The sequence below is a fragment of the Cygnus atratus genome, chromosome 8, assembly GCF_013377495.2.
Source record: "Cygnus atratus isolate AKBS03 ecotype Queensland, Australia chromosome 8, CAtr_DNAZoo_HiC_assembly, whole genome shotgun sequence".
In the NCBI taxonomy this organism is placed as follows: domain Eukaryota; kingdom Metazoa; phylum Chordata; class Aves; order Anseriformes; family Anatidae; genus Cygnus; species Cygnus atratus.
The window spans coordinates 29,684,471-29,711,084 of NC_066369.1; the positions used below are offsets into that span (position 1 = coordinate 29,684,471).

General features: G+C 40.8%; 1 protein-coding gene across 5 annotated transcripts in view; it reads left to right on the forward strand.

Moving 5' to 3' along the window:
- NFIA (nuclear factor I A) overlaps nt 1-26,614 on the forward strand; it is a 244,299-nt gene that overhangs the window by 206,514 nt on the left and 11,171 nt on the right. For 3 of the 5 annotated variants that reach the window (XM_035564481.2, XM_050712197.1, XM_050712198.1), the window contains 3 exons: nt 4,600-4,778; nt 7,312-7,477; nt 14,703-14,794. In XM_035564481.2, the coding sequence (XP_035420374.1) occupies nt 4,600-4,778; nt 7,312-7,477; nt 14,703-14,794 (437 nt within the window). The remainder of the gene's footprint in view (nt 1-4,599; nt 4,779-7,311; nt 7,478-14,702; nt 14,795-26,614) is intronic. The other 2 variants (XM_035564482.2, XM_050712199.1) reach the window with 1 other exon arrangement.

A 26,614-nucleotide genomic window follows, 5' to 3' on the forward strand; every position in this document is an offset into this window, starting at 1 on the left:
CTTTTAGAGGTAAATACACTTCAACAAAGAGATGACGCTGTAGTTAAGAAGTGGGTCTGTCAGTTGAACCAGTCTGATATGTTTGGGTAAAGTTCTGAGAAATGTTAGATAGGTAAAATGTTCCCAGGAAATGAGGATTTTTTGAGACTTTACATGTAGTCCTTTACTTCTTTGGGATCACATTAGTAAATGTCAAACTTCTCTTCTGAAAACTAAGCATAAGATATAGGAATTTCGAATTTACCACTGATTAATAGGCATCATTTAAATGAACCCCTGATGTTTCAGGATGTAGGGATGTTTCTTTAACACTAACTCTGAGCAAGCCCTACCTGAAAGCAGATCAGGTTTTGGTTTTCTGCTTTCTCATTTCTTGGGATCCTCTCACAGAATTAGATGAAAGCTGATGCCAATAGCCACAATCATATGCTTTCATGAAATCTCTGATGGGGTTGTGTGAGCCATGGCAATTAAATTAAGATTGCAAAGCCAAATACCTGGCAAATACAGAAGGGCTGGAAAAAAAAAAAAGGCATATAGAAATGACTTACGAAGAGTCAGATGGTATAATGGGGACAGTAGGAAACGAGAGAAAAATGTGGACTTCTGGAGAACGCTTTAAGAGGAGCAGGGGAAATAGCAACCTGAATGTGAAGTCTCCACTACCTCACATTGTTTAACTGATTAAAAATATTTGTGAGGATCCATGCATTTGGAAACATAGTTTTCTTATGCACCCAGAACTTGTTTGAAAGGCTGTTTTTACATACATTGCAGTTAGTGACAACAACCCAGCTATCAGAGTAATGGTGTATATAAAGACCAGCAGTTCCTAGACTTCAGCATTTAATTCCCTTTCTCTAGTATAAGGCAGGCCCACTTGCAGCGTTGATCAGTTTAATAGTAGTACATTCTTCCTCTTACCAAGCATCCCTTCCTATGGCCACTTGAGAAACTTGGTATTTCCCAGTCAGAGACTGCAAAAATGAACCTGTTGGAGATCCTTGTTCCATTAGTCACTTATGTCAATCCATCTATGTTGAGAAAATGAACCCTAGATGTCATTACATGGCACATGCTGATGCCTATTCAGTCTTGTTTCCTTCCCCTAGTCTTTCCTATGATCATCAGGAAGCCCTTTGAGGCTGTGCTGAGGAGCTGGCCAAGACTCAGAAGAGGAACTACTTTCTCCTTCTTGCGGCACCTTACCTTCCTGAATTATTGTTAATATTTCTGCATTCATTTTGCTTCTCTCTGTCTTTGGGAATATCACTGAAAAATGCTTTCCACTCTGTTTTCTACCCTGACATGCTGAACAGGTCAAAGGCACCAAATACTCACTACTTATATGCCTACAAAGACTTCTACTTTCTAAATTATCTTGTGCAAAACCATACCTTGGAAAAGTTAGATACAGTGTAGTCTCAGGCCTAGTTTTGAATTTCCACATATTCCCTGGTACAATTTTTTAATCCTTCTTGTTTGATAGAACATAGTACTTCTATCTCCTTTTCACCCAGCAGAAGAAAGGGAATGAGTTTGTTCCCAGATGTGTACAAAGTACAGGGCAGTTACTTAACAATTTTATGTAGTATTGACAGACCTGATGCTAAAATGATTTTTCTTTTTAATAAATGGTAAAAAAACCTGATATATTTTTTACTTAATTATATGTTCTCCACAGAAACCTTCCCTCCTCACTTTTATCTTCATCCTTCATCTTTCATTTGGCACAGAAGAAAAGGGGAAATATGAAAGGAGATATGAGGGAAGAGAAGAAAATTTTGTTTTGTATCAAACAAAGAGCAGAAATGTACACTCATGAAAATGTTGTTGTAATCATCAAAATGCTTACCACCAACTTCTGTTGGATAAATATTCATGGCAAAATATTTTGACAAGCTCTAAAATTACAGTTGCTACTGGGAGAAGATGATGATGCATTCATATCTGTAAAATGGTTATGACATAAGTGTCATTAAAGCAGTTACGCCTCAGGGGGGTGGTGTGAGTGAGATCAGAGGCTGGCACTTCGGGTGGAAACCATCTTATTGAAGGGAAGCACTTGGCCTGGAGATACCTACCTCCGAGGCAGCTCCAGTGAGCTCCCATACCACTGGAGAGCCAGGCAGGATGGGCACTGAAGTCTAGGAGCAGCTCCTCTAACCAAAGGCAGTGGTCTACCTCTGGTTGAGAAGAACGGCTCCTTAGAGTCCATTACTTCTGCTTAGTTCTGCACTGGTCCTAAGATAATTAGCTTAGATTAGCCCCATGGTAGATACCTATATTTAATAAGGTGAATCCCACGTTGTTTTTACCCTTAACAGAAAAATTCAAAGTTACAGCATCTCTGGGGCTTGGGGAGAGGAAAATAACCTTCATTTCTTCCTTTGAGGGTTTGGATTCTTTTTCTGAAGAGTTGTTAAATACACTATAATTTAAGGTGCGAACTCTTAACAAAACATGTTTGTCTTAAAGTGAGTAAGAAGTAATTCATTGTGTTTGCAAAAAAAAAAAAAAGAGAGAGATAGAGATAAGCACAGATGTGCAGACAGACTGAGCAGGCTGGGCACACAGGTGTTTGCCTTGGCCATGGAGCAGCTCTGAACATTTCCCTAGCGAGGAGCACAGGATGTGCTTCTTCACGTTGCCTTCTCCTGAGTGCAGCACTGCAGCGCTACGGCGGCTGTGGGAAGATGCTTCCAGCCCGCACGCCGCAGAACCTAGCTGTTGCAGGACAGGTACGGCCCATGCTATCAGCGAGTTTCACTGGGCACACATCTTCTGTGGTCAGCCAGCTGGAGGCTGTGTGCTTACTTTCAGTTCCTCATCTTTACGCCTTCTCTTAGCGACATTTTCCTGTTGCACGAGACGCGGCTCACACCGCTCGTTCCTGTGTTTCTCTTTCTGTTTTAAACAGTCTTCAGGGGAGCAGGCTGGGAGGGCTCATGGGGCTAACAGTGTTACAGGGGGGCTTTCCACGGCAGGGATGAGAGCTTCGCATTCATCCCATATCAGCATCCCAGGCATGAGAGAAGCTCTTTTTGGTGGTCGTGTCAAAGCAATCATTCCTGTGCAGTTGGGGATAAAGAAGTACAGAGAAGTGCTGCCCAGCCAACCCTTAATGAATGTTTATAGGATAATGCAGCAGGATTCCTTGCTGCTGTCTCTGAGGACGTGTTTTATCCACATCTTCAGGCTCTGATTTTGCTAATGGTTTAATAATGCTTAGAGCAAAATTATAGTAAAGTGTCATGTTATTAAACTGGTGATGAGCAAGACTAAGAAGCAGATTTCAGTTTTTATTTATCTGAGGCTTTTTCATAACATTCATTGTGAAATGAGTGTTTGCTTGTTTATATTTGATTTTGGTTAACTTTCCTGCATCTCTCCAATTTTTCCAGAAGTGCCAAAGGCTTTTGTTTTCCACTTGTATATTTAACTTACTTCAAAGCCAACAAAAGAGTTTCTATAGGATATTACATGCCTTGCTTAGCCTTTATCTAATCAGGTGTGTGTGGTGTACAAGTATAGTAAATGCACGTGGACACCCCTGAAAGACTACTAGGATAGCATGCAAGGGAGCAACAGGGATACAATGATCGCTGTTTGGTGAGAAATAAGCAGTGATTTACAGATGAGCTTGTGCTCAGCCAGATCAATTGGCCATTCTAAAGAAAAAGCAAATTCTCATTTTAGAGGCTAGAGGGAGAGCAGTTGCTACCTCACAGTGACAACTAACAGTGGAAAGTACTGTGAGCTAACAAGGGTCCAGCCCAATCTATCTTGAATGGCAAAGGTGTCACGTAAGGTAGGAGAGCATAAGTCTGTCTTCAGCTGCACTTACAGTACTGCTGGAATCGACTGAAGTAAAATTTGTCATTGCCAATGAGCTTGTATGCATTACACCTTTACACCTTCACTCCAGTACATTTCCAGCTATCTTTTTCACAGCCGGCTCGTTGGCCTATAAATTCACCAAATTAAACACCATCCGTGAATGCAAGCAGGAGGCTTGTTGAAGATTTGAGCCTAACATTATTCAGGAGAAATGTAAATGTAATTTTCAAAACGATCTTGCCACTTTGTGCATGTTCATTAGATGAAAACAGATTACTTAAAATAAATGTTCCTAAACTGAGGTAGAAAAAAACCAACAACAAGAAGTGTTAGTGCATCTTTAAATTACCAGCCATTTATAGTACAATATAAAATGGATTCATATGTGCAAATCCAAGCTACACAAAATGTCAATTAAATCAACCCTAATTTCCCAAATACATTTTTTATTGCCTGATTGATCAGGGCTGCTCCTAAGGTGATGAATAGTTTTCGCTTCACAAAGGACTGCTGATTCCTCTATACACGTCCACTGAAAACAGAGAAAATCCTTTAAAATGTCTAGCTTCATTTGCTTTCATGATCTAGATGAAGTGAGTGTAGGACACAATGTGGTCTAATATATTAATTGTGAAGATCAGATGTATAAACAATACTGTACATTTAAAAAAAGACTAAAAGTAAAACTACAGTAGATTTAAACTGTTTTCTTTTCCAAAGGCAAAACTCTATATAACTTCTTTGTTTTCTTTCTTATAGCAAGTCCACATGCAACACCATCGACTCTTCATTTTCCAACATCACCCATTATTCAACAGCCTGGGCCATACTTCTCACACCCAGCAATCCGCTATCATCCTCAGGAGACTCTGAAAGAGTTTGTCCAACTTGTCTGCCCCGACGCTGGTCAGCAGGCTGGACAGGTGGGGTTCCTAAATGTAAGGAAGCTGTTTTTATTTCTTCAGAAGTGTTTGTCCTATGTAAAATTAACCATGGGCTTATGGGATTATTTTAACAGCATGTTGCTCACAGGAACACACCTTGAATAGCGGTTGGAAGAAAAAAAAATGCTGCTTTTGCAAAAATATTTAAAAAACCAACAAAAACCTCCCCAAAAAACCACTCAACCGCATTGTGGTGAAATCAACTTAAACTGTCAGAGAAGGCAGTGATACAGTGACCTTTTGGGTCCCTCCACAAATGACTTTGCTGCATGCATTGTAACCCTAGTAGAACGAGGGTTAACAAAATATGAAGGCAGAATAATTTTTATTAATTATTTTTGAAGTTCAGGGGAGAGCGGGGGGGAAGGAGCAGGAAAAGGGAGGGTGAGAAACAGATGTTTCAGATCAGCTAAGTTCATTAAAAAAAAAAATACTGCCTTATAGCACTTTAGATCAAGTTGACCAGTACTTGAACTCAAGATGTTAAAAGTACAGTTTATTATGGTTTGTTATTTCTGTAAGCAGTTATCTTTTCCCCTTATCTCTATGAAAAATTAAGCAGAGTTCCAAAGCTTCAAATAACCATTTTCATTTTTTTAATCAAATAAAGTGAATCATCTTGCTATTATTGAAATAGCATTCCGGTCAAATACAGAATTTATAAATTTTATGTAAATCATATCTAAAATAATGCTCTGAATATTTCATGAAATGTAATGCCTGTAACTTCTTCCAGCCAATGAAGTAATAACTGGCAAAATTACTGTTTCCTTCCTGACATACATACGATTGAAAGTGTTAATGAGAATTAGTTTAATTATTAGCATCTAATTTATTACACTTATTTAATAAGCTATATTGTCCTCAGTGCTTTCCTTTCCCTAGCAGAAAAACTGGCTCTACTTATTCCAGCCAGTACTGGCTTTGAATAATGTCTGCAATATGTTAGCAGATACATTTATGTCTAGACAACAAATCAATATAGTGCTTTTCTTTTTCCTTGAGTATTCATTTGCTTAATTTATCCCAAACCATTCAGCATTATGAACTGTTAGCACACTCACAATGAACATACAGCAGGGGTCTTCTTGGCAGGAAAGGGACCTAATTGTGAGACAAGATAGTGTTTGAGAGATGTCACTAATATATTAGTTTATTAATGGTACTGGATGTTGGAAAAATAAATATCCCTGAAGGATTGCTTCTTACTGCAAACACTAGTAACTGCAGTCTTTGAAGTCGGTGGGAGTGCTGTTAAGTTAAATGCAGATGAAGTTGAGTCTTATTTATGCCCTAAACCATTTTTGCTCTAGCACGAGTGTGATTTGCACCTACACGACTTTAAGGCTTTTTGTCAGTGCCAAAGCAGGTGAAATGAAAGTAAGGTCCCAAGTGTTTGCCAGTATGAGTATTTTGTCCCCAGTAATTCAGGCTAATGGAAACCCTAACAGGAATTAAAATATTATTTTCTTTAGCAGTACTTAGAATATGGATCTCTATTTAAAGCTGAGCTTTTATCATCAATGGAAAAGCAAATGCTCAGTGCCAGAAGAACTGCAGTGAGATCAATTTGTAGAGTGCTGTCGAAAGTGATCTCATCATTTTTGTCACTAAAATGGAACACCTGATTCACAGGCTGTCCTATTTTCTCTTTATGATGGCATTTGGCATCTCTCTGTATGGTTTTCAAGTGTCCAGGCTGTATTAAAATGTAAACTTAACAAGTTGGAAGGGGGAAGGGGGGCATTGTTTTTTAAGCCTGTTTCTTGATTTTGTGATACTTGAAAATGTTTTTACATATGGACAGTTTTTTCTGGTGATGAATTGAAAGACAACACCTGTGTAGCTAGGCCTCTTCCACCTGTGACTGACCACATCCCAGACTAAATACCTGGAGGGATTTTTCCTAATATGCAAAATGAAGCAGCTCTAAGTTCAGCTGCTTCTCCACAGAATTGTAATGGCAACTAAACTGAGCTACACCATTGCTAACTCAAAAGGGATGTGGGAGTGCAGTTACTTTAATATATACTCATTCATTTTTCCTGTAATAAGATATCAGCATGACTTTTAAGACCACCAGAAATGCTTATTTTTTCTTTTAATGAGCAGTATCTTTAAGAAATTTACACTCAAGTCCTAGGCACTGATATCCTAAGGGTATAGCAGAGTCACGAATCTGGGACATGCAAGGGATTGAAAATACTGCTTAAATCCTCACTGAGCATGAGTTAGTGGCTGCAGGAAATGTAAAGAATGGTAGAATTTAATCCAGAACAACCCAGACCAGTTGCAGGAGGATAAATGTTTAAAAATGAAAATTTCCTTAGTTTCACAAGATTCACAGGGCTTGAAACAAAATTCCTTGAAACCAACGGAAAATTAGACACAGCACTTTCTTTGCCATCTCTTTTCTTAAGTAATTGTAAATATAGTGCACATAGTGTGAAACTGGACTGTTATTACCAGAGGTTCCTAATAGCTGGTTTTTAGTATAATTTTTGTCTGTTTGCTTGTTTTTTGGCAGCCCAATGGTAGCAGCCAAGGCAAGGTGCACAATCCATTCCTTCCTACCCCAATGTTGCCACCACCACCTCCGCCACCAATGGCTAGGCCTGTGCCTCTGCCAGTGCCAGACACAAAACCTCCAACTACATCAACAGAAGGAGGGGCCACCTCTCCCACTTCTCCAAGTAAGTATAGATGCAGCGGGAACCAAGGGTTACCAGCAGTGCACAATGTGCTGCTTCATCGTGTATTTCCTGGTCAGAGATGAGGACTGGACTAGTGCTGAGGACATAGGAGAGCTCTGATCTGTATAGGATTGACAAAATTCTTAGCGTGTTTTATATTAATGAGAGTTAGCCGAAGGTTATAGCTTTATTTCTTATTTTCTTGGCATTTCACATAACTACATATACGAGAAATCAAGGCCAGTAGCTAGGTTTTGACACAGACCTGGGACCTTTGGGATCTTCTCTGCTGTCATGAGGAGGCAATTTGGTATCTCAAGACAGCCTTTTGAGGATAGATTCTGCATGGACGTCAGACAGATAGCCTCACAGAAAGCAACGCTGCTTATACATACTGGGCTAAACTAACAACTCTTTTGAGTTCTCTTCATTTATAGTTCTTTTGGGAATAAGTCTTCTTAGATTAACCCAGACGTCTTTCCCGTATTACTTGGTTCCCGAGCCCTGCATTTTGGGCAAGAAGCTATGGTATTTCTTAGGCCCAGGGAGAAAGCTTTCATCCTCTCTCCACCACCCACACGGCTCCCATATGTATTTTGTGTAGCCACAAGTCAAATATACAAATTCCTGGATACACACTTGGGGATACCACTTTGGACTCACTCTGCTGGGAAACAAATGTGATTCAGCTGGGTTTGATGCTTTAAAAAAGTCTGGATGTTCAGGGAGTTAATTGTGAAATGATTTAATGAAGCTATGCTCAAACTGACATTTAAAAACAAAAGGGAAGCTTTCAATGCTTTAATGGCAACTGTAGGGGACTTGTTCCACAGTGAAGGGAGTCCAAATAACATCCACAAACAAAAATCAATCTAATCGAAAGAGCAAATCCCTTTGTGTGCTTTTCAAGCTTATTATTTAAATGCTATATGCAACCGCTGCTTGATGTGCAAAGAGGTATTGGCTATTCAGACCATGTGAAGCCAAAAACTTCTAAATCTTTATATACTATTCAGGAGATTTGCACAGGTTCCATGGGGCATTTTTAAAATCTGGTAGTTCTTAGAGTTTTGCATTTCCTTCTGCTATGTGAAAGTACACAATTGCAAACTAAGCAAGATGCTTCAGCTTGCTTAGATATTAAACGGGGTTTTAGTATGAGACAGTCTGGTAAGATTGTGAATGTGATCTTCTAGAATTAGGACTTCTAGAATTGATCAGCAAATTTTTGTTGAACCAAGAAGTTGATTCATTCCCTCCCCTCCACTTCTCTTTCTGACCTAAGCCCAACACTTGTGCTATCAGGAAGTTTTGACGCTTTCTGATGGGAGATATCATCTTTTAAGTCCTATCAATAAGATTCAGCAGTGGAATCTAAAAGGTTAATGTTTAGTCATAGTTATCAGTGAATATAGTCAGCAATGCCTTACTATTTCCTGGTCTTCAGAACTGGGAAAAACGAAACTAGGTCAATGTATATGTGTCATCACAGTTGTGACTCAGTTTACTGGCAGCGTGTGGTGTCTAAACGAAAAAAATTCCCAACATCATTTCAGCAGTAATCTTAATACTTATATTTTGTGGTACTGTGATCATGTAAACAAGCTAAATACGTGTTTGGCCTGATTTTCAGCTGGCATCGCACTTGGCATTTGTCCACAGAAGTTAGCAGAACACCACCGATCGGTATCGGCTCCGGCTGGTCACTGTGGCTGAGTGTTCAGCAGACAGCTGCCACATTAATTGGGAATCAAGGTTTCTCAAGAGCAGCTAGTTAATGGTATTTAAACAAAAGATTAGGAAAATAATTACTGTTTGTTAATTAGCTATGCTGATATCTAAACATATAGCTCTGTACATATTCAAGCGTGCATCTTCCTTTTGGTAAGAAACAAGGGTTTTGAATAACAGTGAATTGAGTTGTAAAGAAGCATATAATTTAATTTAGGGACAAATTTTACAGAAAAGTAGATTGCAGGGAATGCTTTCTAAGAAAGGAATCGCATATATACTAAAGCCAGTGGAAGTGGCTGGCCACATAAAGAGTAAGACAAAGTGAAGTTCCTAGCATTTCAGTGAAAGTTTACCAGAAGGGTCCACTGGACATCGCTTAGTATGTCAGTCAGTACCAACCTCCCGTTTGTGTCAGTGTTTATTTTTTTCTTAACTAAATATTAGTCTACAAATAGCAAGTGCAGATTCACCAGAGTTTCATAAAAGCTGCACAAAAAGGTACCTTCCATGGTGACGAACTGCTTGAGTGCACTGTTTCGGGGAGTGTCGCTGGGTTATGGCTGACTGCCCTGCAGAGCTTTAGGATATTGGAAAGTCACTTATGCAACAAAGACAGGAGTGATGTTAGATTTTGGCCAGACTCTTTCCTTAGCTGTGTGGAGGCGAATGAACCCCCCCACACCCCCCAAGGAAATGGAGTTAAAGGGGTTGGCATTTGCTCCATGCTCCTTCCCTTTTTTGGTCGAGCAGAAAGCCCTTTGCAGAAACAAAATGCAGTTACGGCCCTACCAAAAATTGGAATATGGCCCTCCTGAGGGGTGCAGGAGCCAGGAGCAGCTGTTCAATACAGCGTGGCCTCCTGGGAACGAGAGCTAAAAATCACAACAAGGTGGTTAATGATTCTCAGAGCAATAGTGAAACTCTCCAGCTGTGACATTAACCAAAACATGAACATTAGTGCTGTCCAAGGAAGGAAGAGCCCCTGGAGATGCACCCCGGGGATTTGCCACTACTGGGTGGCCAGGCATGCTCTGGGAGTTGAAAATTTCAGCTGCAGATCCTATCCCTTTGGAAAGCCAGCATTTTGCTCAGTGAGATGACACAATGGAGATGGGATTCATGAAGTCTAGGAGGGTTCGGTTTTCCTCCATAAAAAGACTTTTCAATAGAATACATCCTTGATATCAGACACAGCCCCAAAATTGCTATCTTATTTCAGATCTTGTCTCAATTTTGTTCTGTTGGTAACCCATAACAAAAACAAAACAATATTTTTCTCAAACTAGACAGTTTTCTGGGCTTAATATCTCATTGCCCAAAGAAAACACCACCTCCACTATATGCCAGTTGGACTTTATCATAACTGAATCTGAATGTTAGAATCTGTGGCCTTCATTCAGATGCAGAGTCTAAGATATTGTCATCCTGTACACCATCATTTCTAAAAAGCATTTTCTGACTAAATGTTATTTTCTCAGGTTTACAGCTCAGCATGGGGGAAAACTTTGCTATTTTCCCTTGTTGGGCAAGATTGTTATCGGTTAATGTCCCTTTGCACAAAGGAGTTTTCATGTTAAACAGCATTTGTGTCAGGATGAGAAGGATGATCTGGTGGCTGCAATGCTGGATTCATAATCAGATTGGATTTCTCTCCCCTTCTCTGCTATGCATTGACTAAGCACCCTCTGGGCAAGCCATTTCAGCTTTCTGTTCGCTCCTTTCCCCTTCCATAAAAAAGAGGGTGATGACTATATCATTTAATTTGTTAGAATTTGCAGTTCTCTCTAAGATACTCAGCTGCAGAGTGCATTGCGGTAGGCACTGCTGTATTGCACCGTGTTCCTCCAGTTAATTCTCTTGCTAAACTGACTTCTAGTCCTCTGAAAAAAAAGTACAGCTTTTCGTATCAAGCACATGTACCTGTTGATTTGGTCTGTAAAAGAGAGAACTAGTGGTACATTAGATTATTGCTCATCCAGATTATCTTTATCAACCAAAAGTTTTTCTTTTTCAATCCAGAACTGGTAACTAAAACACTCCTATACTTAATAGATATTATTTCAGGAAAGTATATTTTAAATTAGCATTCTGCTACTGCTGACAATTTTAAAATACATGACATTGCAAAACTGTTTGTTTGTCTTGTCTTTCATACAATTTCTTGCCATTTTGGCTAAATATCAAAGCTGTCTGTGTGAGCAAATGTTCTTTCCCTGCCAGCTCCTGTTTCGCTTGTTCCTGAAGTGAAGCATCATAGCAAATTTGTGGCATCACATTCGTTTCCTTGGCTATGGGCTATGATGTTGCAAACAACCCTTAGTGAATTCCAGTAGCATAAAGACTAGGCTGGGCAGGAAGATGTTCCTGTGCAAGCCCAGCAGGCCAGCTGTCAGCTAGTGTAAAGTACCCTAGTTCTATGCAATTCCCATAGAGCAAAGCTGATAAAGATCAGATCTGCCTCAGAGACCTAGCTTCTGTTCCCTTCCATGCTTTGGCTTTTCCCTTTCATAAAAAGAAGTGTGAAGATCCCATGGCAGGCCTAGCATACATATGTATACTAAAACTTAATGCAAGTAAACTTTAAATTAACATTGTGAGTGGTTTGCACCATCCTAATCTCAGGACAGAGTGCAGAGATCATAAGTGGTAGGACTTCCAGGAATCCCACCCTGATGTCAGACAAGGATGTATACATGAGGACACTAAGAATTGGCAAGAAACCACATTGGTGATCGCCTAAGCAGTACTTGGTATTGCTCTGTTTTCTGAACAAAGTTTCCTGTGCTGTAACAGGAGTCACTACTAATATGTATCCCATATCAATTTAATACTCTGAGTCAAAATGGCCGGTTACAATCCTCAAACATCTCATGACATTTTACAGCAAAGTGGGATTAGCATCTTGGGAGAGTCCGGTGTAAAGCCTGCTCTGCATACACATTCCCTGTAGTTTTGGTACTCTTCACTTCTTGGCTGTAGCAATGTAGTTATATGCCCTTAAGGAAATACCAAGCTGACATCCGAATATTTTCAGAAAGTAAGTTAAACATAGTTTGGAGCATTACGGAAGAAAGGTATACATAGTAATTCACCCAGAAAGGTTTGAGGGGACTTTTGTGCAGATTACACAGTTTTTGAAATGCTTCAAAATCTGTTTGAACGCAGAAGACATTTAAGACAGTGTTCTGATGGTTTCCCTTTGATTTTCTACCAAATATAACAGCATAAGTATCTGCCAACAGGGAACTGTAAACAAGATCTTGAGTTCCTTCCCCTCTGAGTGGAACTTACCTTCTCCAAGGGATTAAATGGCCTCTCCACTCATTTTGTTCCCTAAAAGTAGACCAGAAGAACCAAACAACAAATGTTTGGTTTTTGAGCTTTTAGTTAATTTTCCCAACTGTAGAAGGAATTTTTATTCTTGTAGGCTCAGTAGTTAAATTAAAAAAAAAATAAATCTCACTATAAAACAGTGCAGAAAAAATCTTTATACATGATACCAGCAACGGAGATGTATCCTTTGCAAAGCTGTGGCTTGTTTGAATTATTAAGCAAATGAACACAGAAAAAAGGCAAGGAGAACATCTCACTAAATCTACTCAGTTCACTTCTTCCTTGATTTGCAGATAGGAATAACAACCAACGTAGCTGTTTGTACTCTACTATGCACGCTGCATTGCAATTTGTAAAATCATCTTGGAAAGATGAATTCATGCACTTAAAAATTCCTTTAAATCTTTGTGATGGAAAGGTGTTCCTTGCATGATTTTTGCAAGTACTAGCAAAGTGTTTTTGAAAGAAAAGCTCACCTCACCAGAAACAACTGGGAAAATTTCATACTTAGATGTTAGGAGTGCCTTATCTCCCCTCAGATCAGAAAGAAATGAAGATATGCAGTTCCTGGGGTGACTTCAGGGGAATGCTGTGTGAGAAAGAGAAGCTGTCTCACTTAATTGTACGAAAGAGGCATCAGGAATGTTTGTCAGATTCAGGTAGAGAGCAAAGGGAAGGATGCACTTCTGCATTCCTGTAGACTTGGGAACTCCTCACCAAAGGGTTTTGTGGGATGCAAAAAGTTTGCACAGGCAGGAAAAAAAGTTTGCACCAGTGAGAAATCCCTTGCAGGCTGTTAAGTACAGGGCTATCCCTCAGCTGAGAATACTCAGAGAGTAGGAAAGACTGTGGGAAAGTAAGTTATGTGATTATGCATCTGCTTACGGTCCCTGCAAGAGAGAGGACACTGGATGAGATGGACCATTGGTTTGTTTCCATACAGTCTTAAGCCAGACTCCTCCGATGTAATGCCTCCTCACCAAACATTTTGCCTTAAGAAAGGCAACAGGCTTCATCTACTCAGACAACTCAGTGTCTTCTCTGACTCTAACTCACTTTATTTTTCTGTAACGTTGAGGCCTGAACATTATATTTAGCCTGACTGGAATTTGGCAAGTAACTTTCCTTCTAACATTGTTTTTTGTCTCTTCATTGGATAGTTAGATTGTCTGGGGATTTTATTCAGCAGAATGCATTCCCATAAATATATTTAAAATAGACAGAATCACTGTTTGTATTAAGGCATCTATTCAGGTTATTTGAATTTAGATCTGAATGTGCAAAAACTGCACAAAGGTGAAGATTGCAGGGGGGATTCTCAAATGAGAGGAAGACTGAAAATGCATTGAAAGCTTTTGAATTTGGAAGTACGTGGCATTGTGTATGGTTTCAGTGGAGAATATAATGCAACAACAAAATCATTAAAGTACTTCAAGTTTGGAAGTAATCTGGGTTCTTGGCTTGCATTGCATTTAATAGCTTTACATTTATGGGAGCCATTCCAGTTTTTAAAGGCAGCTTCAGCCTTCAGACTGATTGCACTTACCACCCCAGTGAAACTGCAACCCATTAATTTTTTACCGAAAGGATCTTCCTAGTTTGTCAAACACATCAAGTGAACATTTTAGAGAGTGCAGACCACAGCAGTATGAAAAACAAAACTTTATATTGAGAGGGAATGCTGGATTAGCATGAACTAGGGGTCCGATTCTGTTAATAAGCACTTCAGTAAGCTCGCTGCTGTACAAACCCCGTTAAAGCCAGCGATACCACATGTCCAGGTGAAAATAGTCAGGGACACGTGCACTACCAGGAGCTATACAGGTCTCTTGTACTGTCTGTTGTAGCACCCAGAGGCCTGCAGCAGGTCTCTGAGATGGGGAACGGCACAGAGCAGCTGAGCACCTTTCTCCCAATGCATGGCATTGCCTTGTTGTGCCAGCGGCCAGCTCCCAGCAGCCCAGCTCCCTACACGTCTATACCCCACCACTAGGACCAAGCCTCTCCAGTGTCTAAAACCAAACTCTCGCTCTCTAAAACGTTTTGCACATTTCTATGTTAAACATCTGCTTAGGTGGCTCTGAGACGGTGTGTTTTGGTGTTGTTCGTGTGCAATCTAGTGCCGCTTCCTCAACGCATGTGTCCCTTCCCTTCACAGCCTACTCGACACCCAGCACCTCCCCCGCAAACCGATTCGTCAGTGTTGGACCACGGGATCCAAGCTTTGTAAATATCCCTCAACAGACTCAGGTGGGCCGCTTTCGACTTCTCTGTATGCCTGCAGCCTCTTCTTCTTCAGTGTACTCTAACGTGTCCCTCCGGAGCCAGCTGCATTGCCGCTGTCACTTCACCCACATGGTCTCAGTAACTACAGTGAAATGTCACTTGCAGTTTGTTTGTCTGTTGTGTTTTTTTGGGCTTATGTAGTAATAACGCTGCTTTCGTAACTGGAAAGATCTCTCTTGCTTTCTAAGATATTGCTTCTAGTGCACATTTTGTTCCCCTGGGACTGAGTTTTCAGACTTTGACTCCAAGCTGTACCCTAGGCAGTTGCATTTAATTGCAAATGCAAAAGGAGCTGAGAGAGACCCATCAGGTAACAGTGCACCTTAGTCCCCCGCCGAATCCAACGGGAGATTTTGCCAAGGACTTCCACATAAAAAAAATAGACTCGAATTCCTGGCTGGCTGTTTGCATGGTGGGTTTTGAGCGAGCAGGCGATTTTGTAATTGCAAGCACATCTGTTTCCCTACACAAAGAGAAAAAAGTCCAGTTGAGGCAGGCCTATAAAGCTGGGTTAACTGAATTCATAGACCTGCTATGGTCGAATCAGAAGCTCAAGTAAACATTTGTGTTTCTTTAGGAGAAGGACAAGGTTTAAATGTGCTTTTTCCAAGCTGTATCAAATTCCCAGGGTCGATTAAGAAAATAGTCGTTGGCAGTTTTGTTAGCAGCTAATTTGAGCCAGATGTTGAAAAAATTAAGTCTGTGCTTAATATCACGTTATCATGGGGGAGAAGGTATAAAAAAAGTGAGTAGAAGTAGTGTTTTAGGACAACTTTGGTTAGTAGTTTTAAGTGATTGCTTAACTATGTTACAATTCTTTCAAAGGCTAACATCAAGAAATATTTGTAGTTTTGTTCTTAGCTGTCTGTGATGACTAAAAAGTAGTAATTTAAGTAACTAACAAACTGCGGGGTACTACTTCTAGCTCTTAAAAGTTCTTTCAAATCAGTTATATACATCTGCATAATTAGTGTGGAGATTCCTGGCTAGCACTTGCCACAGTCCAGTGTATCCATGAAGACAGACTCTTCCTCGTGACAGCTCCAGCACCTATGCTGTCGATGAAACACACACGTCACTCATTACCAAAGATTTTCAGGCTGCAGCCAAATGCCTGTGAACACAATGTGTTTTCTTGCTATCTGTTCTTTGTGTACAATTTGTTAGGGGCTTTAGTTTATAGCTCTGTCGACAGCACAGGTTAAACTGCATTGGATCTCAAACCTCTACATGAAATAGGGTCACAGAAAGTACACCAGCAGCGCAGAGCAGGGTTTTAACTCATCAGGTTCTGATTTTTTCACACATTACCAAAACGCAACCTGCACCCCCACTTTTCAGGCCTCTTCCTTTATTTGGTTCATTTACATGACAAGTTTTAATGTGCCTTCACATTTAAATCATATTTCTCCAGTCATGGTGGAAACACACAAATACACTGAAAGCAGGAAACGGGAATGTTAAGGTATACTGTTAAAGTCCTTAAGCATTTGGTCTTTTTCTTCATAGCTCAGGAAACTTGAAACCCTTTGGAGAATGCTACATTACCTTTTCTAAAAGACTTGCAAAACAGCTAGTTGGTAAATTGATTATGTAGTAAGACGCAACAGTATTGAGTCTCCAAAATATTTTAAACTTATTTGCATCCTGCAGCCTAGGTTTCCCAGATAAGTTTGTTGACTGTAAACTTTTATCCTCCTTATTTATGACTTAAATCATTTTAAAGTGCTCTAGCCTTACTTTAAGTGCTTCTATGTAATGCAGTGTAGTGAATAACAATGCTGTACAGTGAAAAACAATACTCGAGCATGGCTTTCAATTAAAGTCAAACATGCTGCAGTGGGTAAGGAGACTGACTTCTAGTCTCTGGCTCCAGCTGCATCTCCATGCTTCTATACATCATTACACCACCACAACCCACTTGATACTAAATATATAATTTATCAGTAAAGCTCACTACTTATTCATGAAACAACTCTGAAGTTGACCATGTTTTAAATCATAGGAGTGAGGTAAAAATACGAACTGCAATGATTTGGGATTTACTTAGCATTCCTCTAAACAAAGACGTGCTTTTGTAATTTTTTTGCAGGACATTAGTGTATAAATTAGGAGGATCACTTAGGATATTTTCAAAATGAAAATATAAAAACAAATAGGACTGTGTTATTAAAAGCAGCTGGGATGGCTGCTTTCCATCAGGATTTTTATAGCACATTCAGACTCAGGCTAAGATATGGGTCCTGAGGACCACTAACAGTCAGGACACACGGCTCCCTTAGACAAGAGGAAGCAGGGAACACTGAAGGCTTCTGAAAATCAAGCTGGTAGCTAAAATATAAGGGTTAAACAACTCCTTACTGCTGCAACAACAAAAAAAAATAAAATGAAGACCATATCTGAATGTTTTTTTTTTATGATCAGCGATTTGGTTGCTCTGATTTTCTCTTTCAGTTGGTGGGTCATTTGACTACAGGCACCAGTTATAGATTGTGGTTATTAGACTTAAAATGCTGCAAAGGCGTGTCTGTGCACAGGGATGTGACAGTGGCGTTGTGCAGAAGTCACATTTCCCATACATGGGCATTCGCGGGCTTTCACAGAACATTGGAATAAAATCACAGATGAATGTACAACAGCATGGCTGGGTTTGAGCAAGGATCGTTCTGTCCTGTGCTGTTTTTAAACAACCAAAACCAGTACATGCCTTTCTTAATGGGCATTATAAAAATTAGCAGTAGACATTTCCATTAGTAGCGTGTTCTAATTTATGTCAGATTGCTTCAAACATAATCCCTTAAAGGAATTTTTTTACTATTTATATAATATTTTACTTAGAGAAAGGCTGTATCAACAAATGTTGTAGCCAGACTACATCTCCGTGACACAAGAGACCAGGAAATAAACTGATTTAAGTCAGTACTTCTGATTCAGTAATGAAAGCCCCAAAAGGGCTGTCGGGTTTGCCTGTTCTTAGCCACTTCAAAACTTTTCAGTTGGTTTGCTTTTTCAGATGCTGCCTTTGCTTACCCTCTCCGTCACTCTGCCACTCCAGTGGCTCACCACATAATTGTCCTATCTGGGGGGTTATTTGAATCTAAATTTCTGTTTGAGCTATTAGAAGAAACACTTGACTTGGCATCCTCCGTGTATGTTGACATAAAGGCACAGGTGTTGTAACCTTTGCTTGATAAATCATTTACTTTTGCTACTTGACTTGCAAGCAATATGGGGGCATCAGCTTTTTAACTGTCTTTTCCATATGCAAATCAGAAATACAGTATGCCTGGGGTACACAGGCTTTAGTTTCAAAAGCAAGCTGGTCTAGATACCTCATGACTAAGTAATAGATCCGCCTCTCATATTGCCAGGGACTTGTAATAAGGAGAGCGCTAGAGGAATGGGAAAGTACCATCACATTAATTAGGGACTAACCTATCAGTATCAACAATACTAATAGAGAATAAAGGGGTCTGAGTTTGTTGTTTTTCTTTTTTCTTTTTTCCCTAACCAAGCGATAAAAGCAATTGTGTAACACAGGATATGTGCTCACAGCTTGCGCAGCAAGTAACACTAAACTAGAAACCTGCTCTTCGTAACCGGTTTGCGTTGTCACTCGCTGCTCTAAACGGCCCTGGTCAATCTCTAATGCCCTCACTTTGCTCTGTAGTATGAAATTCCTCTAGGGATTATAAGTACTCTGTGTGCTGCAGCTCCACTTCCACTAAACATCGTTTACTAGACTGAGTCCTGTTTGCCACCTACTTACTCTGCATCTTCCTGGAAATTGTACTTTGGATGCTAAAAACAGCTCCCGAGCAACACATGCCTATTCCATCCAATCCCTCCTACCTGACGGGAGCTGTGTGCCCTGCAGGGTAAGGTTACTGGGATGCACAGAACAAAAACTGCCTCCCACTGCAGCCACCTAGGCAGAGGATCAACTGTTTTACCACCTGTAAGAAACTGAATGCTTTTCTTCTCTGCTTAAGAAAGAAAATGCATCGTATACCCTCTTGATCAGCTGCTTCAGGAAAAATCCCTCTCTAATATAAACATACTTTATATCAGATTCATCTCAGATGGTTTCTAGAACTTAGTTAAGCACCAAAACAAAAAAAAAAATCCCATACATTTCTCTAGGAAAGGATAAAACCATTTGCTAGAAGAACAGAAGTAGCAGCTCTTCCTAATTCTGCCTTTGCAGGATCTCAGAGTTAGAGCCAAGGAAACCAAGGTCTTGTCTGTTCAGACTTCCCCTGATGGGGCCCTACAGCCACCCAGCCACAGTAGCGCTCTAGACAGAACTAATCCTTTCTAATGGAAACAATTAAAACAAAAAGCCCATAACTTTACCTAGCACACCACAATAAAGTATAAGAAAAGAAAAAAAAAAAGAAAAAAAAACAAGCTTTGCTGTTTGGACAACAGCAAGCTCGGAAGAACAGCCCCACTTTTGCCTTATAGCCTTAAAATGACCAGGTACTGAAACACTTCTCTGAAGAGTAATGCTGCTTTATTAAGTTAGGGGGGAAATCACTGAAGTTCAGCAAAAGGGGTACTATGGTGATAGTGTAAGGAAATTGCTAACTTATCCAGATCTGCTCCTGTTCTCTGCATTTCCTGAATTAGACAGTGGTATCTTTGTAGCTTCTTTTTTCAAGCTTTTATTTATCTCTAAAAAAGCCACCTTATGCCTCAGGTGCATATACAAATCTAATTGTGCAATTACTTTCTTTTCTAGTGACAAGGGAAAGACTGTTTTACTTCCCCATAATCCTTTTAGAAAACAAACTGCAACCTGCAATTTTTCACTGGCAGCACTTTAAAACAAAGGGCACGCGAAAAAAAATGAGCTTTATGCTGTGTCCTGTAGGTTAGCAGATGTGAGCTCTGTCAGGCAAGGGAGGGAGGCAAATTCCAGAGTAGATGGTCCTTCTGTGATAACAGCCAGTCCGCGCTGCCTAGACACTTAATTCGGAGGAATGCGGTGCAGGTGATGCCCCTTGCTGCGGCTGGAGGCGGCGTGGGCAGGGGGGAGGCAGGGAGGCAGCCTCGCAGGTAGCAAGGGCCGAAACGGTATAGGATTCATAGATCAAAGTCAGCACCTCGAGTGGGAAGCTAATGCAGCTCCTCCAGAGCTACCGCTCCTGCGGCTGAAACTGCACGGCTGTTCTGTGCCCAGGTTCCATTGCCACCCTATGGAAGAAAGAAACCAGTGCACACATTTTTCTTCTGACAAATAAAACGTGCTTTGCTTCGCGGGGATTTTCCTTTTTTTGCTTCTCACTGAACCTCTGCCACGGCGCCCTGCCCTTTGCACTGTCAGAAAGGGATGCCGAGCTGCCAGCCTCGTGCACAGCTCGTGTTGATGGGCTTTATTAATGAGTACCACAAGCTGCCTGTCCTTTTCTGCCTCTGCACCCTTCCCTCTGTCTCCCGTTTCCCAGAGCCCAGGAATTGCGCTGGGCAGACACGTAGCACCTGCTGGCCCGCGGGGAGGAAGGGCAAGGTCAGGATTTCGTGGTATTGCTGCAGTGTGCTAACAGCTGAGCCACCGCTTCGCTGCACCAAGCAGTTCGTGTCCAGAAGTGTAAGGGGTGTGTGTGGTTCGTACATGGCAGCGGACGTGCAGAGAACATGAGAGGCCGCAGGAACAAGATCAGGCCTTTTATTTTGGGGGTTCTGAGCAGAACTATTTATAAGCCAGGCCAGCGCTACTTGTTGCTCAGGTGACTGTTCCTCCCCTGGATAGGAACACTTATCCCGAGGGCTGAAAGCACCACTTGTGTTTGAGCATGAATGAAGATGAAGAACACTAATTTAGAAGCATTTGTTTTAATCAGCTCAGTCCCCCGAGGACTACATATTCCATAGGGTAACCTCACTAGGCAAACACGTGTGGCTTTGGAGGAAACTTAAAGTACAAAGCACTTTAAGCAGGGCCTCGACTACCCCTCACCTTTTCTTGGCCCGTAGCAGCAAATGTAGTGGCAGCTTCACAACGTGATTGGAGCACAGGAATAACGTTTGTCCTGGGTGGAGAACAGAAATTTGAAGAGACCAGCTCTAACCACATTTGCGGTGTGTGGGACTGCTTCTTTCCAGAGCTGCTGAAGTTAGAAGGGTCGCTATCCTCCCAAAGCTAGCAGAGATCTGTAACTTTCCGTATCGGAGTGGGAAGCACGGGCTGCTCTCCTCTGGCTCTCCCAGCAGAGCTGCAGTGTCCGAAGCAGCAGCTGAGTTTTAGATTGCTCCGGGACGTCTGTGGGCCCTATGCCCTTGTGGATTGCTTACCTACTGGAGATTTGTCGTACATATGAAATGAGAGACCCAAAATGGAGATCAGAGGCAGAAACATTATAACGAACAGTTGGGTGTGTGAAGAGAAAGCTGTATGTGTGACCACTTAACTTACACCAATTGCCTGGGCTGAAGGGCACTGAAAGAGGATGGGTTCTTGTGGGTTTAAGCCCTACCGTGGCCACTGGAAGTTACAGTGCCTGATCAAAAACTGTCCTGCTGCAGAACCAATGGCACCAAGCTACTGATACATGACCTGAATGCTGTTGATGTCTTTGACTTTCCACCCTCCAAGCAGCTGTAGAGGCCTGACCCTGAGGGTGGTCTGGAGATGGCTTTAAAAATGTGACACAGGTCTACAGAGCGCGAGCACAGCAAAACCAGTGTCAGTCTCTGCCAAGCACCAACAGGTCTCAGACCCTGGGAAGCTGAAAGAAGATTTCAGATTCTGCCTTTGCTTTGTGCTTAGCCGTATTAAACTCGCTCTTCTCTTTTGTGGAAATTAGTCAAGGAATTGTGGGCTGACTCCTTTGCTGAGTTAAAATTGAGATGGTTCCACCATGATGGGAGCAAAGAGCCTGCATGCAGTCATGGTGCTCTTGATGTGCCCCTGATCACATAATAGCTCTGTAGCCACAAGTCCCCAGCGCTGCACAAGTGTGAACGTGCTGCTCTGATCACAGCTGCTAATGACAGTCCAGTGTGTGCTCCACAGAGAGGAGATACAAAGGTGACCAGAAATCAGGGTCACTTCCCAATTCCCATTCCCTTCAGTGTCTGTTCAGCTCAGTGCACAAAGCCCATTTAATTGAGCTCTCGCGCAGAGGGGCAGTATGAAATTTCACTCTCAAATCAGTTCTTAAAAAGCAGCAGAGAACAGTATGCCTCAGGAAGAAAGCACGTGTTGCACTATAAAGGTAAAGGTTCGTAGAAGACTTAGTACCGTCATGTGGCCTTATCTTCAAAGTGGGTTGGAGCCCAATCAGTTCAGAAATGCCTGGGTTACTCCTCGGCAGGGGTGATCCTTTTTCCCCTGCTTTTTCTTCCTCCTCCTTGCAGGCTCCAGTGAGCAGTTCAGACTTTTTTTTTAGAAACTAACACTAAGCATCCTATTTCCAATAGATATAGCATGCAATTATTTACAATGGACATAGACGAATTTCCCAAACTAAGCTATTAAACTTACTGCATTTTTCCCCTCTTTACAATAAACAGGAAGCCTGTGCGTAAGGCACCCTTTCTGTGGGTTTTATGGCCATTACTTATGCTCCACAGTAGGGGAGAAGAGAGAGAAGAAGTAAGTGTGGGCCTGGTGGGAAGAGTTGGCAAATGCAGAAATATGATGAATGAGCTGGAGAGATTTAATTTCTTACTAAATTCTCTACAAGCTGTGTAACCTTTCTTTAGCTAAACAATTACTCTAAAAGGCAATGATTTTCTGCATTTTCATTGAAAAGTCTTCATAATAACAATGGCCTATGTTCTCCTTCTTGAAGAACTTCTGCCAAAAAAACAGTTTTCTTTTTTCCATTCAGCAGGAAACTGTCTTATTTTTTCAGTCTCCTATTCCCCACTAACATGTATTTACAAGGCCTACCGCTTACTGCATGGGGTGGGAAGAAGCTTCCCCTCTGGCCAAATCATTTTGGCCTGTCTCCTCCACAGGGACTCTTGCATCTTGTTTGGAAGAGGAGTGTAGCCACTGTCAGAGACACAATACCAGACCCCAGTGACCATTTAGTCTGACAAAAAGTGACAGTTCCTCTGCTCACAGGTACGGAGTGCATGGCAGGGGACTCCCAGATTTGTTTGTCAGTGGCCAAGTGGCAGTGCTCGCTGCTGTAGTGGAGGTCACGCTCCAAGACGGGAGCAGGTTTTGACCTTTGTGTGGTGGGGCAGACACACATCGGTTCTTTCAAATCCAGGATGCTCAAACCGTGGCCAGGTTGTACACCTTGTGGCTGCGTGCCATCAGCCACACTGCCCCAATCAGTAACTCAGATGGGGTGCTGGTCCTAGCTGAACCACACGCTCCTGTGACCACGCGCTTTCCTCCTGCAGAGTTACACATTTCCTCAGATACCCACATGCAAATGTACACACACAGACCAAACATACAAGTATAAAGCCAGATTATAGTTACGTACCTCTTACTGCTTTTACTTGACGTAGCTGATTTCCTGCCACCCCATGCCCGCCCCCAGCCTCCATTGCAGATAATGCTGTATTGGATTAGTCTGCCTCAGTGCTGCATCAGGTCCCGGGTCGATTTATTGACTCTGTCAGAGTGGCTAGTACAGTAATTGTTACAAGAGCAGAACGGAAAGCAAGAATGTGTCCACATAAAATATAAAAATGACGTTTTGTTCTTTCTTTCCTCTTTTGCCCTATAGATCTTTATGTGTTTACACAGCGGAGGGCACTTTACTTAAGTTAATCAGTTCCTTCTACATTATTAATTGCGACAGTTAGGGTGCTACATGGCGGCAAACGTATTATTGAAAACATTGATCTCACACTCACAGTGTGGACTTGAGTAGGTTTTGTATTCCTTCCCTTCTTTTGCAACTGCTTTAGGGTACTATCAAATCATATTTCTTTGACTGACAATACACCATCAATACAATTGATTTCAGGGAGGGGTGGAGAGGTGCTCGTGAGAAAGAAAGAAAGAAGTGTGCAGACCTTTAGGGTATTCTGCAGGCTTGGAGAAGGTCTGATGGAAGTTGGTAATCACAGTAATTACATGCCTGGCCTGATCTCTCTATTTTGTAAAGAGTATTAATTTAAGAGCTGAAGTTTCATGAGTGTTGAAGATTTGCAGAGATGGCATGATGAGACCTTTTAAAATCCATGTAGAAAGTATACACTTAAAAAAAGACATACTGACTTTTTACAAGGGTTTTGGAAGTGCCTTTGAAAGACATTTCATGAAAGTTCAGCTTTCGCAGCTGATACCTATATGAGCTCTATAAATTCCACACAGCCTGACAAACTCCAGTAGGTGTCACATGTGACCTGGATGGAAAAGGTCAGCAGCTGAATTTATGGCTTTTGCATTTACTGGAACATTAAGATTTTTGCCAACTGCCATATATACTTTTTAACAATTCTGCAGTCAAAGGATTAGGACCACAATGTACAGTGAAGGTCAAAAATTAAAGGCCACAATCCCTACAAGCTTCCAGTGAGTAGGCATTAAGTTTCCTCTGTTCTAAGAACCACCTTTGCTTAATGGTCTTAACAGAGAGGTCAAGGAATAAACAAGCTTCAGAAGTGAACACCTTACAAAGTAGACTATCTTGCTCTGAAATTAATAGGAAGTTCCATAAGAAGGGACCAAAAGATGAGAAGCAGTTTCTTAATGGAGAAGGACTCTCCAGTTTGCAGCAGATTCATGTTTGCAAGACAGCGAGCATCACTTCTCCTAGTGCTGGACCATCCTAGACAAATGTGAATAGCATGCAGAGAAAGATTTGGGCTTCAAAAGGAGTAGAACAAAATGATATGGCAAAGTTACTGTAATTTTATTAAAACTTGTTTATATTTTAAATTTAACAAAGATGTCTGTTCTTAGTGAGGATTACTAACAGTGTGCCAAGATTTAGCTTTCAAGTTTTACCTGGTTTTAGTGTGACCAGTTCAGAACAGCTAAGTGTATTGGTTTTTTAGGTAGTTTTTTTTTTTTATAACATATTCTACTTGAACAGAGGTGGAACTGGAAAAGTTTAATCCAATAAAAAAGATCTTCTTAAAAAAAATCTAATATTAAGAAATCAAGAGGCTAAACCTGAACATATCTTGTTGACTTAACTATGTAGCCTTTAGTTGCTTTGATTATTAATATCCAGTCTTGAAAACAGTATTGACATTGTAATCATAATATTTTTAGGCATCTTCACTCACATGAACCAACTCTCACATTGTCTATACAAATACTAGTTATTACACATGAAGAGATGCAGATAAATATATTTCAGAAGTCAATCAAATGTAATTTTAGTTATGAGATAAAACTAACAAAAATCACTACCAATAAAATGCAGACTGAACACAAAAATTTCTGCATTGCTTGGAGCATCTTTATACAACTTTAGATACCCTTTTGTGCATTTGCTATAACTCCATCTTTTTAAGTGTGGCAATAGAGAAGGTATCTTCCTAAAAAAAAAAAAAAAAAGATACCAAATTTGCATGTGGGATTTGTTTTCTGTTCATCCTTGCATGTGCTAAACAATGAGTTTTGAGATCTTTCAAGAACATTTTTACATATAACATTTATTGTTTGGCTCTCTTTCCTTTTTTTTTAAACAAAAACAAACAAAAAAAAAGTACTTTCTTGTAGTCTTTTGGGTTAAAGATCACATCTGTAAATCTATGGTATTGGACCTGACTGTACATTCGTTGAAGTTGATGAGAGCAGGAGATGGAAGATTTGCTATTGGCAAGAGTTTGTTTTAGAAGTACAATAATCTTTTTGTTTGATTGTATTTATATTTTGCTTATAGCTATGCACAATAGAGTAAATCTAGTCTTTTTCAAGTAAATGAGATAAGGGTTAAAATTCACAATCACTTTATAGGGGGAAAGCTTGCACTGTGGTAATCATGTATCTCTAAAATTTTCATTTTGTGGCTGCAGGGTAGTATCTCTCAGTGATTCCAAAGCAATATTCCTTGATGTAGAGATGGGTTTAGTTTGGGTATTTCCCCAATTTATTGGTCTCATCAGCTCTATCTGAAAGTATACGACAGGTTACATTTTGCCCGGTTCGTTCCTGGTAAGAGGGGAGGCTCCACAGGCACTTGATAAACTCTTTGTGCTGGTAACAGCAGTGACGAGGGCAGAATCTGTCCCAGGAACTGTAGCTGCTTTATCACTTCGGATGATGTTGTGTGAGTCAAAACAGAGCTCACATCCTCCTGCAGTGGCTGGAGACTTTTCAGGAATATGAGGAGTAAAAGTAGTAACATTTAAGAAAATATATGGGGGGAGAGCTGCAGTTCTCAGTACAATGGAGCAGCTTACTTACTGAGCACAAAGAGCCACTTCTACACAGTCTGTTTTCAGAGAAAAGCCCCAGATTCAGTGACTCATAAAAGCGAAGAGCCACCTTTTGATTTTAAGTTCAAGGTTTACATTAGTAATTTTGTCTGTTTTCTCTGTTAGTATTAATTAAATTGAGATAGTTTAATTAGTATTACTAAATTTGATCATTAGTAGCAATCCATTCTGCCCGCCATACTGCACAAATATGATGAAGCAGAAATAACTAAATTGTTTAATTTCATCTCACTTAATGACTTTACACTCCACCAGGACTTTCACTGGCATCTCACAGTATGTGTGAAAATCAATCCCCGCGAGGCCAAGACCCAACTCCCTTTCGCCAGCCACGTCTCATACGTCCCCCCCTCGGTTGGAGGCAGATAACGGAGTTATCTGCGTCCTTTCTGAGCCCCGGTCACCCAGATCTTGTGT